The sequence below is a fragment of the Lethenteron reissneri genome, chromosome 52, assembly GCF_015708825.2.
Source record: "Lethenteron reissneri isolate LAM-NWPU_2019-01 chromosome 52, ASM1570882v1, whole genome shotgun sequence".
In the NCBI taxonomy this organism is placed as follows: domain Eukaryota; kingdom Metazoa; phylum Chordata; class Hyperoartia; order Petromyzontiformes; family Petromyzontidae; genus Lethenteron; species Lethenteron reissneri.
In genome coordinates, this window is record NC_083830.1 from 8,858,693 (window position 1) to 8,870,697 (window position 12,005).

Here is a 12,005-nt window from a genome sequence, read left to right on the forward strand (position 1 = left end):
CGAAAGAACTAAGAGTATGAATCATTGCAGTCACGAAAGCTTCAAATCTAGAATTTTGTTTTATTGTTTGTTGTTGGAACGTTCTGACCCCGTGCGTCTACTAGAAACCCGTGGGAAAAGAGCTTCATAGCTCATCGGATTCCTCATCCAGTATAAGTAAAAACTCAGATTCTGAGTCGCACCCATGATTGTGCACGTCCCACCGGTTTGCAGTCCACAGAATCCCAGTACTGTAGAAGTCTTGTACCGTATCTTGCCGTGTGCGTAACTGCCGAAATGTTGCGGTGAAAATTTCCAAGGTGGAGTCGAGCTATGGTGCCCATCACGTGATACAACAGTGAACCGGGGATTGAAGTCTTAAGCTGGCTAGGAGATGTTAACTACCTCGCCTGGTATGCAGGAGGTCGTCGGTTCGATCCTCGACCCTGACGCCTGCTGCTGTATATTTGGAGTTTGCATTTTATCCCCGTGGTTACGTGGATTTTTCTCCAGGTCCTCCACTTTTTTCCCTCCACAATTAGAAACGTGCGTTAAGAGTATTCGGCTGCTGCTATACATGTCCACGTGATAAGCCACTTAGTTGAGCTGTACTTTGTTGATAGCCAGGTCGCTTCTGTGAAAGAGCTACATAGCTCAATGGGCCTTATACCTGGTCACATAAAAATAGTTTAGTTGTTTTATACTCGTTGGTTCTTTCGGTAAAGTCACGTGGGTATAACATTAAATAAATCACGACGTTTCGATCGCAATACAAGCGTCCGTCATCAGGTGGAACAGATACAGCAGGAGTGAACTGCTGACTATGTCCCCACTGATTCCTGCAGTCACGAAAGCTTCATATCAAGATTTTAGTTGTTTTAGTTTAGAGGAAAAATATAAATTTCGATTTAAAGCTTTCGTGACTGCAGGGATTCATCTTCTTGGTTCTTTCGGTAAAGTCACGTAGAATGGAAATAATAAAATAATAAAAATAAAACATAATAAAATAATTCTCACGACGTTTTGGCCACAACGCATTATTTCCATTCTACGTGACTTTACCGAAAGAACCAAGAAGAGGAATAATATACGTTTGTTTGTTCGATTCCATCTACAGGGGCATTGAACAAGGCGGTGTGGGCTGATGGTCACTGTAGAGGTACAGCCTCTACCCAGAAGTACCGCTTTTGAATCAAGCCAGTTTGACACGTAGGCTTTCGCGACCATTATATTCACAATTACAATTTGAGTAAAAATTGTGAATGTTGTGGGTTTACTCTCCAACACACCGGTGTGCTGAAGTGCTGTAATCACTAATTGACACGTTTTGTTTACGTGGCTAACATTAAATCTTGACTTAAAGCTTTTGTGACTGCAGGAATTCACATTCTTTGGGTCTTTCGGTAAAGTCGCGTAGATAGGTTCAAAGAAAATAACAAAAAATAACGAAAAAAATGTAATTTTCTTTGAACCTATCTACGTGACTTTACCGAAAGGCCCAAAGAACGTGACAAACATTAGTAATTGGTTGTGCCCGGTGGTGGCGGATTTAACGACGCATTTATATTTCCGAGATCTAACCCAAAAACAAAACAAACTTTATTCGAAAAAATTGTTGCCGTCACGTGAACCAGTCGCGTTCCCTCTCTGCGATGTTGCCCAGTCATCTCGACCGGCCTCGTGATGCGATTGGGTTACCAGAACACAACGTAGAATAACATCTATCTTCCCCGAATCTGGACGGGCCGTCGGGCTTCGCGTTGGGCCAACGGCAACCGACGTTGGGCAACCCTGATGTGTTTAGCGGGACAGTCGATGATGACGACCCCATTGAGAGCGAGCGGGCGCCGTGTTTCTGTCGCCAGCCGGTCTGTGTGAGGCCGCAGAGCGGACGGACAAACCGCTCCGCCTCGTGCTCAAGGTGGTGGGCGCCACGGTGGCATCTCTGACCACCAGCTCGCCGGCCGCACCCGCATCCACCACCGCCGCCGCCGCCACCACAACCACAACAGCCTCGAGCGTGACCACCGCCGCGAACACCGACGCCGCCAACACAACCGCCACCGCCGCCACGGCGCACGAGCCGCCGGTGCGCCAGCCCCCAGTCTCCGCCGCCGCCGCCGTAACCATCGCAGCCGTCGCCAAGACCGGGCCCTCGCCTTCGCTTGGCTCGACTGACGGGCCGCAACCGGAGCCGGACGCCGAGCCGGATCGGAACGCAGACTCGGAGCGGCACCGCGAGCGCCGGAAAAAAAAGAAGAAGAAATCGGAGAAGGAGAGGGAGCGCCGGCCCGGTGATGAGGAGCGCCGGCGCAGGAAGGTGTGGGGGGGCGCAAGCCGTGACGGTGGGACGGCCGCGCGGTAGCGCGTTTGCCGCTCGTTGCAGAGGTTCGCGGTCGCAGCCCTGTCGGCCGCCCCGGTTAATGCTGCGGGGCCTTCACCTGGCAGCGGATTTAGAGATGGTTTTGACATCTAAAACAAAGACATTGGAGACTGATTACTTTTATAATCACCAAGCAAGCACGATCGCCGACCATGTACCCCCCACTTGATCCCTCCTCTGACCCCGTGTGCCCACGAGTGTGACCTCACATGGCCCCATCTGTGACCCCGTGTGTGACCCCGCGTATGACCCCGCGTGTGACCCCGCATGTGAGCGGTAGTGTAGCGGTTAGCGCGCTGTGCTACAAACTCAGCAACCCGAGTTTGATTCCCGCTTACGCCCAACACCAGTGACGATTAGCTGCATTGGTCCTGGGCCTCCCCTAGGTCGACTCAGCCTCAATCTAGAAGTGTATAGGAGCCTTTAACACTTAAGTAGATGTATGTATGTTGAACTTCTTTCCCACCGTACGTAGCCAACCGCCCTAATCGGAGGTGTGGGCTAAGGACAACAAACTAAACACAAAAAGCCTCAAATGACTACCTGGTGCGGTGTGTAAACATAACCACTAGGGAGACAAAGCGTGGTGCTGGCCACCCATCCCCTCGTGTGCCGTGCCGGCCTTCGTAGTTGCTCACTAACAGCACTTGCCCCAACAGCCTGGTGAGGCTACACATGGGGGATCTTTGTCTTTTGAAACCGACTTGTGACCCCACCTGTGACCTTGCATGTGACCCCGCGTGTGACCCTGCCTGTGACCCCGCCTGTGACCCCGTCTGTGACCCTGCCTGTGACCCCACGTGTGACCCCGTCTGTGACCCCGCGTGTGACCCCATCTGTGACCCCGCCTGTGACCCCACCTGTGACCCCGCCTGTGACCCTGCATGTGACCCTGCGTGTGACCCCGCCTGTGACCCCGTCTGTGACCCTGCCTGTGACCCCGTGTGTGACCCCGTCTGTGACCCCGCGTGTGACCCCATCTGTGACCCCGCCTGTGACCCCACCTGTGACCCCGCCTGTGACCCCACCTGTGACTCCGCCTGTGACTCCGCCTGTGACCCCACCTGTGACCCCGCCTGTGACCCCGCCTGTGACCCCGCCTGTGACCCCACGCACGACCCCGCTGCGCGCGACCCCGCCGCATGACCCCGCCGCGTCATCTAGGTGGAGAAGAAGAAGCATCGCGAGAAGGAGCAGAGCGGCAGCGACGCGGACGAGGAGTTCTCTCCACCCAAGAAGGTGGAGGTGAAGGCTCCGCCGGTGCCGGAGCGACCCCTGCGAGCCTGCCGCAACAAGGACCAAGGCACCGCCGCGTCCACCCGCTCGCCCACTCGCCCACTCGCTCACTCGCTCACCCGCCACCGTGACGCCCATCATTTTAAAACATCGATTGCGGATTATCGCGGCTTTGATTACTCGATTATCAACTTGAATGCTCTACGAGTCGGACAAGGGGGCCACAGCCGGGATGTCCGATGATTATTGAAGCGATTAGCCCGATTATCGGTTTGATTAGCCCACTGTCGGTTTGATTACTCGGTAAAACCGATTATCAGTTCAATCACTCAATAACACGAAAATAGTCGTAAAAAATAGCCTCACCTCACCTCTTAAGAAAGTGACTGTTTTCTCAGTTAACCTGATGCACCGGACTTAACCTCAAGTACTAGAGTCTTAACAGTGAGGGGATATTATTCTTTCGTGTCAAAATTATTGCCATTTTTTTTTGGGTTGTGATTTATTTTTTTGTTTTGCGTTGCGGTTGTCGATTAGAGATCACTTTCATATTTACTATCATTGAATATTTTAAGGACAACTTCGGAACTTTTTCTGGCGGGAGACTTCCTGAGCGTTTCCATAGTGTGCTCGTGTGGTGCGATACCACGTGGACGCCACTTTCTGAGGGGGGGGGGGGGGTTGGGAGGGGGGAAGAGACGTCACTTCCCTTTTCGGACCAATCATAAACAACCAAACGTTTTGGGCCGTCCAAACAAATTTCCTCCGGCCTGAATTTAGGAGTATTGTTGTTTTTAAATCCTTTATATTAAGTTCGCTTGCTTGCTTGCTTGCGTGCTTGCTTGCTTGCTTGCGTGCTTGCTTGCGTGCTTGCTTGCTTGCTTAGGACCGTGCAAATCTTTCGCTCGTTTTTTAACCCACTTCCCGTGATCCAATCGAGCTGACATTTTGCACACAGGCTCGTTGTGTGAGACAATTAATGTTCGTGAAAAAAATTCCCAAAATTTTACACTGTTTAGGGAAAACAAATTAAATATTTAATTACCAATTGCTTAATACTGACAGACAATCATCTGACCCATAGGTGGCAGCCATCTCAAGCCAGAGGACGAGAGGACTCTAGCCGCCACGCATATAAAGGATTTATAGTGAAAAACTTTGTTTTTACGGGTTTACTTGTTTATTCATCTATTGGATTTGAATTGCTGGCAGGCAGCTCTACGTTATCATTCCGCTCTCAATGCCTCCCCCAGGCCAGGAGCTCACACCGCTGCAGCTGTTACTTGAACACCTTTTGCAGCAGCTTCAAAGGTGACTTCATCGCCGTCATCGTTGTCAGCGCGGTCACAATAATCGTTACTTCTTCTTGGTTCTTTCGGTAAAGTCACGTAGAATGGAAGTAATAAAATAATAAAAATACAACATTATAAAATTATTCTCACAACGTTTCGGCCACAACGCAAGCAGCCGTCCTCAGGTGGAGAGCAGGTCTGTCGGAAAGACAGCGTCTGGATGACACACTCCAGGCTTGGAGCGACTATTTTAGCTGGGATGGAGGGGGGAAGGGCGCCTTGACAAAATTATTTAGCATATTTATGTTTTATTTTTATTATTTTATTATTTCCATTATACGTGACTTTACCGAAAGAACCAAGAAGATGAATCCCTGCAGTCACGAAAGCTTTAAATCGAAATGTAATCATTACTTGTTTTTGGTATGGCGCACCTATACGCCGGGGGGGTCTCAGAGCGGCTCGCATTACATTTCATATCAAACACCTTTGAAAGGGCACCCCCAGTGGCAGCTGTCCCTGTGGGTACAAAGTGGCATCCTTAATCTAATCTAGTATACAATTACAATAATTACTAATCTAGTATACAATTACAATAATTACTAATCTAGTATACAATTACAATAATTACTAATCTAGTATACAATTACAATAATTACTAATCTAGTATACAATTACAATAATCCCCCCCCCCCTTCCGCCTCAAATCGTTGCACCTGATGAGTTGATGAGTTAATGATCAAATCGTTGCACCTGATGACTTGATAAGACCGAGAGACAGAGCAGAGCCTCACCATTCTGGCGAATTACCCGATGATACTGGATGCAATTACCAGCGAAACGTCGTGCTACTCAAAGCGTGAAACCACGATGATGCTGGATGTAATTACCAGCGAAACGTCGTACTCAAATTGTAAATGTTGTGGTGTCACTCTTCAACACACCGGTGGGCTAAAGCAGTGAACTATTTGTCTTCTGTCAACGTGACACTTTTTTTACTGATTGGCCGTGTCGGGTGGTGGAGGGTTACGACACATTTATAAATAACGCGATCTAAACCCAGAAACGTTGATTATGAATGGCATCCTTAAGTCGGCTCTAAGTGGGCCGCCCTGCTGGGAACTTATTCAGAAAGTGAATTTATAAACCGAAGAAGCTTCCAGCACGATGTCTGACGTTCCGCCGCATGTTAGGGTGCCACTCAATGTGCGTATGGAAGAGTGAACTGTCAGTTGCAGCTGAGAATCTCGTTCAAGTGACAGGCTGCTCAGGACCCCCCCCCCCCCCCCTTATCTTCTCCACGCCTGTCCGTCTACGATATGACTCTGTTGGTATCGACTGGAATGCATTTTCACAACTCCGTTGAGCCACCGGTAAATGTCGAAAGATCCTTTGTTACGAGCCACCCAACGGAGAGGGTCACTGCATCGCGAGCTTTCAGATGCGCTTCTGCGGCCGTCTGGAACGCTCTTCCTGCCGATATGAGGAATCCGCTGTAGCTATGCACTTTAAAATCGTCCAGATTGACACAATAATTTCTTTAGAACAGATTTTTTTATGGTTAGTTGTCTATCCTCCGCAACGCCGATTAGCAACATTGGCTCCGTACGGTGCGAAAGAAGTTCAACATTTATAGACTCACACAGAGACACATAGACTCACACAGAGACCCATAGAATCACACAGGGATCCATAGACTCACACAGAGACACATAGACTCACATAGAGACACGTAGAAATATACATAGACCCATACTTACACAGAGACCCATAGACTCACACAGAGAACTATAGACTCACACAGAGACCTATAGACTCACACAGAGACACATAGACTCACACAGAGACCCATAGATTCACACAGAGGTCCATAGATTTACACAGAGACACATAAACTCACACAGAGACCCATAGATTCACACAGGGACCCATAGATTCACACAGAGACCCATAGATTCACACAGAGACCCATATATTCACACAGAGACCCATAGACTCACACAGAGACCCATAGATTCACACAGAGACCCATAGACTCACACAGAGACCCATAGACTCACACAGAGACCCATAGACTCACACAGAGACCCATAGTTTGTTGTCCTTCCCCTGCACCTCTGATTATCATGGTTGGCTACACACGGCGCGAAAAGAAGTTCAACGTGCGTACGTGCAGTGCTTCAATCTCACAGGCAAACAAATACAACACAGGCGTGGACCTTGATAATTATAAACGTTAAGGATGAGCGGCATGTGATTCCATGTGTAATGGGTTCCGGAGACACTTTTCATAGGTAACTTCTTTATTACAACACACCACTCCAACAGTACTGACACAGCCTACTTCTAGCGTGCCTGACACTGGCTACGCTCTCGGGTCCTTCGGCTACGATTACCCCACGGGAGGCTACCTGACCCGACCCAGCCAAGGTACGGGTCTCGACTCTGGCTTCCTCGGACCTCGCCCTTACAAGGGCGTAGAGCCGGGAGTCCCAGAGTCCCACCACTGGCCCGCACAGCGTCCCGGCCCTTACAAGGACAAGCGGGACGAGGGGGTCCAGGGTCCTAAGCTGGCTGGTCTTGGGTCTTCAGCTGCGACTGGCCCCGATCGGCTGGGGAGGTGCCCTTTTATCCCCCTTGCCCATCGAGGGGTGGGGTTGCGTGGGATCATAGATCCCTCGCAGCCCCCCGTTGGTGGCGCCAAGGGGCTTAGCTGTCTGGGATCTTGAGCCCCCAGCAGCCCCTCCCCTCTTGGGCTTGCACAGTGGCCCCTCCCCTGAGGGTCCGAGGTACCTGCAGATGGGCCCTGTCCACCACTGTCGGTAAGTGTGGCCCATCTACGGCACTACACGCCGTAGATGGGCCACACGTGCGACGTTCTCGTGGTTTGCCTTCCTTCCCCAGGAGGGACCCGCACGGATTTTTCGCGCTGCCTGTGACGGACATGATCGCTCCGGGCTACTCCATGATCATCAAGCACCCGATGGACTTCAGCAGCATGAAGGACAAGATCGAACGCAACGCCTACCAGTCGCTCACCGAGTTTAAGGTCAGCGCCACCGTCACGTTGTGCCCACGGAGACAGCTGCCGCTGGGGGTGCTCTTTAAAATAAAAATAAAAATGTGCTGAGATGAATGCCCTGGCGTTGAAGACAAATGTTTTGGGTCTTCAGATCTGCTTCGGTAAAGTCACGTAGAAGGGACAGCTCTGTTTCTTCACCTGAGGACGGCTGCTTGTGTTGTGGCCGAAACGTCCTGAGAATTTTATTATTTTTTATTATTGTATTATTTCCCTTCTACGTGACTTCACCGAAAGAACCAATAGGATGAATCCCTGCAGTCACGAAAGCTTTAAATCTAAAAAAGATCTTCAGATCATTTACGTTATTAAATGTAACGTCTTCGTGCTGAAAAAAGTGACGTCGCCTCGTGACTTCAGCTTCGTTGGTGAAAGCGCGGAAGTGGCGCGATGCAAGTTACGCCGCCGCTTCTCGTGACGTCGCACTCCCGCAGTCAATCCGAAGCAAATTTCATTTCTGGATCTTTCATTTCTGAATCGCCCTAACCGTCGCATCTCGGTCCGATCTTTTTTTTCTTCGACTTTTGCTCCGGATAATCCGAAAGTCGTAAACACACGTCCTTCCCTACCACCCGCCGTGCTTCACCGCAGCTCTTTTACACCACAGGGGGACTTCAAGCTGATGTGTGACAATGCGATGACCTACAACCGCCCGGAGACCGTGTACTACAAGGCAGCCAGAAAGCTCCTGCACACGGGATTCAAGATGATGTGCAAGGTTTGTAAAAAAATATTTATTAAAATAAATGTTCGCCTTGTTTTTCCCCAATTATAAATCGGTGTCATGTGATGACAGCAAGTTACGTTTATTCGGCAATTATTGCAGAAGCTCATGTGGCGTTGCCCTGTGTTAGAGAACGGTCCACGGAAGTGGATATCACAGAGTTGCCTCTTAGATACCTTCAGGTGCCATTTAAACACACCGCCTCTGCTATAAACCCATCGTCAACCCCAACCATTTTCCCAACTTGATCTCCATCTATAACCCCAAGACTATCCCTTGCTCCCTGTGTCCATCCCAAATCCTAACCCAGCCTTATCTCCTTGTCTCCATTCTGAACCCTAACCTCTAGCCCAACTCTATCCACATCTCCACTCCTAACCATCACCTCTAACCTCTAACCCAACTCTATCTCCACCCCTAACCTCTAACCTCTAACCCAACTCTATCTCCACTCCTAACCCCTAACCTCTAACCCAAACCTATCTCCACTCCGAACCCCTAACCTCTAACCCAAACCTATCTCCACTCCTAACCCCTAACCCCTAACCTCTAACCTATCTCCACTCCTAACCTTTAACCCCTAACCTCTAACCCAAACCTATCTCCACTCCTAACCTCTAACCCAAACCTATCTCCACTCCTAACCCCTAACCTCTAACCCAAATCTATCTCCACTCCGAACCCCTAACCTCTAACCTCTAACCCAAACCTATCTCCACTCCTAACCTCTAACCTCTAACCCAAACCTATCTCCACTCCTAACCCCTAACCTCTAACCCAAACCTATCTCTACTCCTAACCCCTAACCTCTAACCTCTAACCCAAATCTATCTCCACTCCTAACCCCTAACCTCTAACCTCTAACCCAAACCTATCTCCACTCCTAACCCTTAACCTCTAACCAAACTCTATCTCCACTCCTAACCCCTAACCTCTAACCTCTAACCCAAACCTATCTCCACTCCTAACCCCTAACCTCTAACCCAAATCTATCTCCACTCCTAACCCTTAACCTCTAACCAAACTCTATCTCCACTTCTAACCCCTAACCTCTAACCCAAACCTATCTCCACTCCTAACCTCTAACCTCTAACCCAACTCTATCTCCACTCCTAACCCCTAACCTCTAACCCAAACCTATCTCCACTCCTAACCCCTAACCTCTGACCCAAACCTATCTCCACTCCTAACCTCTAACCTCTAACCCAAAACTATCTCCACTCCGAACCATAACCTCTAACATCTAACCCAAACCTCTCCCTATCACCACTCCTTGCACGTCGCCCCTAACCCCTAACCCTAACCCCATCTGTGGGCACCACAGGAGAAGCTGCTGCTGCTCAAGCGGAGCATGGTGTTCATGCACAGCATGGACCGCTCGCAGGAGGCCGCCATCTACGGCGAGGGTGGCGGCTGCTCCTCCTCCTCTCCGCTGCTGTTGTTGCTGCCCGGCGGCGGTGGTGGCGCCGGCGCCAACAGCGACCACGGCTCCCTCTCGCCTGCCGAGCGCACCGAGGCCGGCCGGCGAGCACGCAAGTCCGGCAGGGACGCACTGAGGTGCCGGGGGCAGGGAGGCGGTGGTGGTTATGATGGTTATGATGGTGGTGGTGGCGGTAATTGCGATGGCAATGGTCGTGACGGTGGTGGTGATGGTGATGATAACGGTGGTGGCGTTATCATCGGTGATGGCATTGGAGGTAGGAGTGCTGGTGATGGCAATGGCAACCCGGGTTCGACTCCCGCTCACGGTTATTTGAACTGGTCCTGGGCCTCCCCTACGTCGACTCGTACGAGTAGCACTAGGGAGACAAAGGCGGCTGGGCGTGGTGCTAGCCTACCACCCCCTCGTGTGCCGTGTCGGCCTTCATCGCTGCTCGCTCACAGCATTTGCCCCAACAATCTATTAAGGCTACACAGGGGAACTTTGTCTGTATCTTTGGCAGTGGGGTGGTGGCAATGATGGTGCTCCCTCCACCACCGCCACTGACCCGCACAATCTCATTTGAGAGCACGGGCGTATCACGGCGCGTGTGTGTGTCGCGCGAGCGTATCGCGCCGTTTGTGTTGTCGTGCCCTCCGCCGCCCGCTGCCCCCCCACCCCCCACCACTCCTCCCCCCGCCCCGCATGTCCCAGCTTCCCCGCGGCGGCGGCGGCGGCCTACACGCCGGAGTCGAGCGCGTGCAGCCTCGCGGGCAGCAGCACGGGGGGCAGCAGCACGGGGGGGGGCAGCAGCACGGGCGAGGAGGACGTCACCGCGCTGGCCGAGCACGCGGCCGACGAGGCGCGCGAGCGCCTGCAGCACGGCCGCCCCCGCAGCAAGGTGCGTCCACCCAGCCCGCTCGCCCCTGTGTGGCCACCCAGCCCTTCGTCCCACCCAGCCCGCTCATTCCACCCAGCCCGCTCGTCTCACCCAGCCCGTTCGTCCCACCCAGCCCGCTCGTCCCTGTGTGCCCACCCAGCCCACTCGTCCCTGTGTGTCCACCCACCCAGCCCGCTCATCCCACCCAGCCTGCTAATCCCTGTGTGTCCACCCAGCCCGCTCGTCCCTGTGTGTCCACCTAGCCCGCTCGTCCCACCCACTCCACTCATCCCTGTGTGTCCACCCAGCCTGCTCGTCCCACCCAGCCCGCTCGTCCCACCCAGCCCGCTCGTCCCACCCAGCCCGCTCGTTCCTGTGTGTCCACCCAACCCACTCGGACCTTCCATGCAGTTGCTCTTCAATGCCCCCTGTGCCACCCCAAGACATCAATCTCTGCCTCCTCTCTCTACACTCTTTCCCATCCACACCCCAATCTCCTCTCCATTCTACATTCTCCCCTCTGCTCTCTCTCCCCTCTCCTTTCCCTCCACTCTCCCCTTCTCCCCTTCCATCTCTCCTCTCTTCCCAGACACAGATAGCGTCAGCGTCAGCGTCATTGTCATATCCCACTCCACTCTCTGCACCTTCCCCTCCTGCTCACTCTCCTTTTTCTCTCTCTCTTCCCACTCCTCCCTGTGGCCACCGGATCTCTGTCCGGATCTGCCCGGATCTTTCCGGATCTGCCTGGAATCTCTCCCGATCTCTCCCGATCTGTCCGGGTTTGCCCGAACCTGCCCGGATCTGCGCCCGGGGTCTGCGGGTGTCAGATCGGGTTCCTCCGGCGGGACTGCGGTGGCTCCACGTCGCTGGCGGTCGTCAACCCTTCGGACCCGGACACCGAGGGTAACGTCATCGCCCGGAGACCTCGTGGGGGGCCCTTGTCCCCCCCTGCCCCCCCCCCCCCCCCCCGACCGAGCCTCGCGGCCAGGCCACAGCGCTACCGCCACCGTGA

General features: G+C 52.5%; 1 protein-coding gene across 2 annotated transcripts in view; it reads left to right on the plus strand.

Moving 5' to 3' along the window:
- The window catches only part of LOC133355793 (bromodomain-containing protein 9-like), a 34,130-nt gene that overhangs the window by 1,596 nt on the left and 20,529 nt on the right, over nucleotides 1–12,005 (plus strand). For both annotated transcript variants that reach the window (XM_061573151.1, XM_061573152.1), the window contains exons 2-9: nucleotides 1,845–2,299; nucleotides 3,527–3,665; nucleotides 4,852–4,909; nucleotides 7,795–7,939; nucleotides 8,577–8,687; nucleotides 10,018–10,250; nucleotides 10,828–11,014; nucleotides 11,821–11,896. In XM_061573151.1, the coding sequence (XP_061429135.1) occupies nucleotides 1,845–2,299; nucleotides 3,527–3,665; nucleotides 4,852–4,909; nucleotides 7,795–7,939; nucleotides 8,577–8,687; nucleotides 10,018–10,250; nucleotides 10,828–11,014; nucleotides 11,821–11,896 (1,404 nt within the window). The remainder of the gene's footprint in view (nucleotides 1–1,844; nucleotides 2,300–3,526; nucleotides 3,666–4,851; nucleotides 4,910–7,794; nucleotides 7,940–8,576; nucleotides 8,688–10,017; nucleotides 10,251–10,827; nucleotides 11,015–11,820; nucleotides 11,897–12,005) is intronic.